The sequence below is a fragment of the Elephantulus edwardii genome, unplaced genomic scaffold (genome assembly GCF_000299155.1).
Source record: "Elephantulus edwardii isolate Elephantulus edwardi_28Jun2011 unplaced genomic scaffold, EleEdw1.0 scaffold00178, whole genome shotgun sequence".
Taxonomy (NCBI): domain Eukaryota; kingdom Metazoa; phylum Chordata; class Mammalia; order Macroscelidea; family Macroscelididae; genus Elephantulus; species Elephantulus edwardii.
Window position 1 is genome coordinate 2,821,188 of NW_006399928.1, and position 7,198 is coordinate 2,828,385.

The 7,198-nt window shown below is 43.2% G+C and overlaps 1 protein-coding gene and 1 pseudogene across 1 annotated transcript in view; one reads left to right on the top strand and one right to left on the bottom strand.

Annotated features, from left to right (window-relative positions):
- GDPD2 (glycerophosphodiester phosphodiesterase domain containing 2) overlaps positions 1–2,557 on the top strand; it is a 46,080-nt gene extending 43,523 nt beyond the window's left edge. Inside the window, 4 exon segments of the mRNA XM_006896002.1 lie at positions 1,802–1,949; positions 2,087–2,169; positions 2,373–2,398; positions 2,517–2,557. Of these exon segments, the coding sequence (XP_006896064.1) occupies positions 1,802–1,949; positions 2,087–2,169; positions 2,373–2,398; positions 2,517–2,557 (298 nt within the window).
- Positions 2,558–4,019: 1,462 nt separating this feature from the next.
- Positions 4,020–6,010, bottom strand: LOC102867765 (annotated as a pseudogene).
- Between the last annotated feature and the right edge of the window lie 1,188 nt (positions 6,011–7,198).

Sequence of the window (7,198 nt, forward strand, 5' to 3'; positions counted from 1 at the left end):
GTGTGTCAGAGGCAGTGCGGTTGGCGCAGGATAGAGCAGGGTTTAGGGCTGTTGTGCATAGGGTCGCTATGAGTCGCAAACGACTCAACGGCACATAACAACAACAACAGTCCTAATGTGAGAACATGTTGATTTTGTAATAAGTTCCTGTGAGGAATAGGTATCACAGAAAAGACTTTCTTCAAAGAGATAGTGGTGAGACATCAAAATGGTAGTTTGACATAGAACGCGTCACACACACCAGGACTATTCAGAGCCTGTCCACCTGAAGGATTCTGCTTTGGTACTATGGAACTTCTTGGACACATCCTCCTTTCGCACCGCTTGTGATCCCCAGATGAAGTGGCTTGCCCTCTCAGGGAGCAGTCTCCCAGTGCGCCGAGAGCAGTCTTCAGGAGCTGCACCTATGGGGCGGGGCCCCAGGGCCAGCCTTGTCTTTAGTCACATCATGTGTGTATGCAAAGGAAGCAAGGTTTTCATGATAATTTGGATTTAAAGTTTGTTTTTATTGCACCTGATAAAATTACTATACTATGATTTCTCAATTATGTTATTTTAATAAAATAAATTAAAATTAGGTTTAAAAAAAAAGTTGGCCCAGTTCCTCAAATATCTTATTCAGATGGAGGTCTCATATTTTAAAAGGAACATTGTTACATTGGAATATAATAAGATTAAAGAAATTTATATGATAACTTGAGCCTCAGCAGTAATAACTGAAAGAAGTTGGGCCTGGAAAAGAAAAGATGCATGGAGATGTGGTTTCTGTTCCTCAGACCTCTGAAGGGTTATTATAGGACAAAGAGAAGAGACTTATCAGTACGGTTCCAAATAACAAAGCAAACATTCATAGGTAGAATTCACTAAGAGACAAAATAGAGGTGTTGTTGTTGTTGTTATGTGTTGTTAAGTTGCCTGCAACCCATAGCGACCCTATGTACAGTAGCTCTCAAGCCTGCTCTGTCCTGCGCAGTCTCACTGATTCTGACACACTTACTCTCCATTGCCCCAGTTACTTTATCAATCCATTGCATCTGGGGTCTTCCTCACTTGCACTGTCCCTCCACCCTTCTCAATACTCTGGGCATGTTTCTGAGAGCAGATTTTCCCAGTGCAATTTGTCTTTTGATTTCCTGACTGCTGGTGTCAAGAGTGTTGACTGTGCAGCTGAGCAGGCTGTAATTGTTAACAACCTCCATCTCTTCTCCATCCATCATGTTGCTGTCAATTGGCTCAGTGGTGAGAATTGTTTATGTTGAGCTTCAATCCATATTGAAGACTACAGTCCTTCTGCAGAAAGCGCTTCAGGCCCTCCTCAATTTCAGCAAGCAAGGTTGTGTCAATCTGCATAATATAGGTTGTTGATGAGTCTTCCTCCAATCCTGATGCCACATTTTTCCTCATAGAGCCCTGCTTCCTGAATTATCTGTTCTGCATATAGATTGAAAAGGTATATTACTAGGTACATCACTATATGATATATATATATATAGTTAGTGGTTTGTTATCTGCCACAGGATGCATCCCTGATGCACTCCTTTCCTGATTTTGAACCACACAGTATTTCCTTCCTCTGTTCTGAGGACTGCTTCCTGGTCCAAATACAGGTTTTGCATAAGTACAGAATATAGTTACTAAAAGAAATTAACTTTTGATCAGGGGTTGCTATGAAAAGGCAGATCTGATACCTTCTTGACAATGACATTAGAGATACAAGCACAAGCTGAAAGCTGACTGTCTCTCATTCCTTGTGCCCCAAGATTCTGCTGTTCCATATTGTTGTTTTCTCCCACCTCCACAGGGAATTGCACCAGGATAATGTCTCAGTGAACCTATTTGTAGTAAACAAGCCATGGCTCTTCTCTCTACTCTGCTATACAGGGGTGGATTCAGTCACCACCAATGACTGCCAACTTCTGCCGCAAATGCCATTTCCCATCTGACTTATTGTAAGGACTCTGAGATCATCACCCCTTCTCTCTTTATCCTGAGTTCTCCTTAACCTAATCCCTTTCTTCCTCACTCTTCCCCATATACTAGCCTTGGAGTTCTGATCACTCACAGGGGCCTTTTCTTATTCTCACAGCCCCCTCAAACCTACCTAGTGATGTGGATTATCACCAGCTGCACCTCTACTCAGCTATTTTTGTGGACCTTCCTCCTCCAAAGGTGAGTGCCTTATGCCTTAATTGTCTAGATACTTTCTTCAGGACCCTGCTGATAGGGCTGATTTGGAATCCTTTCAGATCCTTAGACCTTTATACTATAAAATTGGTTTGACTATGAGGAAGACAGTTTTGGGGAACTTGGGGTCAGAAAGGCTTGCTTTAAGATGGCTGAACTCACATAGAAAGCTGTTCTTCATATGGGAGATGTGCTAAGGAGAGAGAGAAGACTGGTAAGAACTCCCTCACCTCTTCCACTTTTCTATTTCCCCACACTTACACCTAGTTTCCCTCCTCCTTTAGCCTTCCCCTTCCTCGCTTTCAGTATTCCCCCTCTTATACTCTCCTCAGGCTAAGAAACAGCAGTGCTTCTGGGATCAACAGTTTTGTAATGGAGTAAATTCCCTGCCCTGGCCCCTCACCAACTGGAACCTGAGGCCTATGGGCATTGCCCAACAATTAGGAAGTGAGAGCGGCTGAGGAGGACTGTTTCAGGTGCAGGCCGTTTGGGTGGAGAGAACTTGATTACAGAAATTTTGAACCATGCCCCTATGCCCAAATGGTAGGGTAAATCATTTATGGTTTTGACCTGAAATGATTGATGAGTAAGTCATGAGAAGTTTCTCCCAAAATGAAATTAGAACAAAGGATGTGAAAAGGAGACTTTCAAGATAATGTCTCAGACTTTTGTAGACCTGTTCTTATGAACAAGGCATGGGGTGTGTCAGAGGTGGGACAGCTTGGAACAATATCTGAAGGATATGAAAAATGGCTTTTGCCGGATAGAATTGGGTTTTTTAATTTTAATTTTTTTTTTGCTAGCACACCTTTTCTTCAAACTAGGTTGGTTTTTATAATTTGTCATTAATCAATGAATGTAATTTCCATTGGGTCACAGTCTAATCTTTTCAGGGCTTGAGCTGAGAGGAAAATTTTTTCTACGGTTGGGTGTGGTTTGAGTTAGGGATCAGTGGGTGAGAGGCGTCATTGTGGGGAGATTCATTGGTTGACAGTGGGCAGAAAGCCACCACAGAAAGGGAAAGATGCAAGAAAGAAGCCAGAGAGAAGGGTGTTAGGGGTGTTTCTTTTTTTGTATTGTGAATTTTTTTATGTTTTAATGACACATTTCCTTACTTTAATGTTTTGTTTTCTTCTTTTGAAATGAGCTCTCAATTACAAAATATCAAGCTACACTCAAAAGCGGGTGTAGAAAATGCCAGTGGTTGGCACAGCATGGAGAATCCCATAAGAGAGGGCAGATAGCAGCAGCAGGTGGCAAGAGGTGGGAAGTGACGGAAGCAGTGGTTACAAATGTTCACAGGAAGCTACAAATATCCAGCAAGTTGTGCCCTAATGTTAGTACAGGTAACTAGTCACTACCTTGGTGGGTGGCCCCAGTGTGTTTAGTTCAGATTCTACATCTACACAATTTCATCCAGTTAAAGAGTTCTTGGTTTGCACCAAACACAGGGTGGCTGGAGGACACTGGACCAGTCTATTAGCTCTTCAAAATGCTGTCATAAACCTGGTAGATGTACTGAGAGACTTCTGGCGCCCTACACTTCAGTGACAGGGTATAATTAGGGCTTCCTGGCTGCATATGTAATTTGGCCAAAATCCAAATGCCATTAGTAAGCTTCAGGGATTGGTAGAGCATGTCCTGTCCTTCTAAGTTCCTCTTGGAAATAGTATAAACATTGTCGTTTTGCAATTTGCTGGAGACAGTGTCAGCATTTAAATGACATTCCTTTATCTGAAACTGCAGTTCATTTTCATTGGGAATATCCTTCCATGTTGCAAGGAAGACCTGGCGCTCCATTTTGCCATCTTCTACAAAAAGTATATTGAGAGGGATCAGGCAGCTGAAGTAGAAGGCATGCTATCTAGTCCTTCACCAAAGAGATACACTGCTCCCATCTGCATGGAGGATACCTGTGGCACATTGACTGGGGGGCCAAGATCAAGGTTCAAAAGGTCCCCTAGAAGGTCCCCTTGAAAGGAAATAACTTGAGGTTGGTCCAGGTTGGCTGAAGTGGTAGTGCCAACAGGACTGTCACCTGCATCAGTGCTTCCATAATGAATTGGCAAGTGTTTGCAATGGATTCTGTGACTTCCTTCTACAAAAGCATTGAGAGGCTCATGGTACACAGATGCCAAAGGACCTATGTGCAGATGAGTTCATATGACAGAGTTGGTTCAATAAGGTCTCTTTCCTCAGAGATCAGTGGCTTCTCAGACAAGACTTCTTCTTTGGCTGTGACAGGGTCCATTGAGAGAAGCCACCAATAAATATAGCCCCGGTCTCGAAGGTCAGGTTTAGCAGAATACTGGGTTGCCAAATTCAAGACTTGCTGGACCAGCTCCTATGTTTCTGATGGCTTCTTAAGAAACAGCTTCACTATGGCAGTAAGCAGAGTGAGCTGAAATTGGGTGCTTTCATTATGAAAACCTTCCAGGAAACTCTCTAGTAACTCATCTGCATTGTCAATTCTTTCAGCATATTCTCCCACAATCCAAATCATAGCTGCTCGGGCATCTGGTTCATCTAGCGAGTCTAAGTTCTCACACAGCATAGCAATGATACTTTTATACTTATTGGGATACTTTCGGAAGATGTCCCTGATGACAACAATCACCTCTTGGACAGCATAATTTACTTTTGTCTGGATGAGATCAAGTAATGTACTTACACAGCATTCAGCAGATTGCTCCACTTTGATGGCACATTGCCCAATGGCTTGCACAGCTTTGCGAACAAAATCAACATCCACCTCTGTGGCATATTCTTTCAGTTCTGCCAAAACCTGAGCAATGTTGGCTTGGGATGCCAATCGGATCATGATGTCCAACTTCTCTAGTTTAACACAGATGGGATCATTGTATTTCACAAAGAAGACTTTGATTTCCTGCTTCAATATTCCAGGCCTTTTCTGGACAATTAAATTGATATTCCTCAAGGCAACGTACTGCACCTCTGGTTCCCCAGACAGCAAGGTGGCAAATGGAGGGGTAGCTTCTTCAGCAGCATATTGTAGTAGTCAGAGTCCTTGGGTAATAATTCCAGAAATTTCATTAGGATTTTTACCTCTGAGAGCACCACAGCTGAATTGGCATGGGATATCTGCTCACAAATGCTCTGGGCCTCCAGGTCATCTTTAGGGTTGTAATTAGATTGGCAGTGGAAAATGAAAATCTGGCCCCACTTAGTGCACTCATTCAAGGCTCTGAGTAGCTTATTAATGTTTTTGGGTTCAGATCAAGTAGATTGCTGTTTGGGTGAGATTCGCTGATTTCAGATAATGCTACTACAGCATTAGCCACCACCATTGAATTTGAATCTGCTATGAGATCTTGCAGAGAATCTACGGATCCTTGATCTTCTACCATTTGGGCATTGATGTCATGGAGTTTTGCCACACAGACTGCTGCCATTTTCCAAACATAGGAATCTTCATCCTTCAAGCACTTGCGGAGAGGTTCACAGAGATACCCTGTAATTTTGTCCACTCGGATACAATCCATGGTTCTGACTGCCAAGGCCCGAATCAATGGATTGGGATCTTCACAGTCCTTTACAAAACTGTTGACAACCATGATGGGTATGTCCGGTTGACTCTTGGCTTAGTTCATCAAGTAGAGATACACTAGTTTCTTTAGTTCCAAGCTGTCAATCTGCATGCAGTTCACTACTTCTGGAAAGAGAGAGCTAACATCCTTTCCCACAGTCATAGCAGCAATCACTTTCTTCACAGCCTCCCTCCTTCTTTCTTTTCATTGTTGAGCTCAGCCTTTAATTCAAAGATTTCTCCCTTTTTATTGGTTATTAAGTACTTGGAGTCAGTCATGATTTTGGATCTTTAATGTGCACTGGAGGCAAGGGCGGGAGAGGTGGCAGCAACGAGCGAGCGAGCACGGCCTGAGTGGTGGTGTAATGGTTTCCTGTCCATCAGGATTCCTGTATTGTGATTTTAATGAAAGTTTACAGAATAGTTGGATTTTTTCATTCAAGGTCATTTCTCTTGGCCTAGCATGCAGAGTTGCGTTGTAGCTCCACCTTGTGGACATTTGCCTCAAGAGTCAGGCTGTGTCTGTCTGGTATTAACGTGACCTTTTTTTGCTGCATACCTATTATCTGTTTCACCTTGATGTCTTTGACTTGGAACCTTGGGGACACTGTCTGATTTCCACAAATTTTCATTTCTTTGGGCTGCGCAGGATCCGGTTTCCAGTGTCCTCCTTGAAGAACAATTTCCTTAATGTGTCGGCTACTCTAGTGTTCCGCAATTGGAGGCGGGCTAAAATGAGTCTAATGGAAGGCGGAAGGAGCTTAGGTGGCTTAGTGGAAAGGAGTTGCACTGCCAACTCAAAATTCAAATCCATAGTCAATCTCTTCCTGTACAATTTACTGCCTCTGAAAAACCACTGAAGTGTCAGTTATAACACAACCCGAGGACACATAACAACAACAGTGGAAGGGGGTTGGACTAAGGCAAAAATGGAGGGCTCTATAGTTGACCCAACTGTTTCCCACCCTACAGTATTTGCCCTGGTGTTCCCATACAATTTAGATGCTGGCAAGGTCATGAAGTTCACTCCCCTATTCCTCCTTCTACCAGAGGCCACACAAACTAGTTCCTCCAGACAAGACCCTACCTTTCCTGCAGTCGCAGAAACTCCAATTCCCAGGATGCCCCTGTCATTTCCGCTTTGGGGATTGACAGAATAAATTTGTGTTCCTGCTCCTTCCTCATAGATCCCACCCCACCCTTGTGTTTTACCCCTACAATGAACACACTTGCACATACATACATTTGCAGGCGAAAGCACCAGCATATCTCGTCTGCAGCTGACAGCAGTAGATAGAGAGCACTGTTGAGGCACAGGTTCTTCTGGGAGTGCAGCTGTAGCTGCCCTGATGGCAGTCTTCTCGGGAGTGGCTGCTGTCTGGTACTTGTCAGATCTCCTTTACATTTAAAAAAAAATAATTATTTTAATTTTTTATTGGTTTGCATACAGAATTCGTATACATTGTG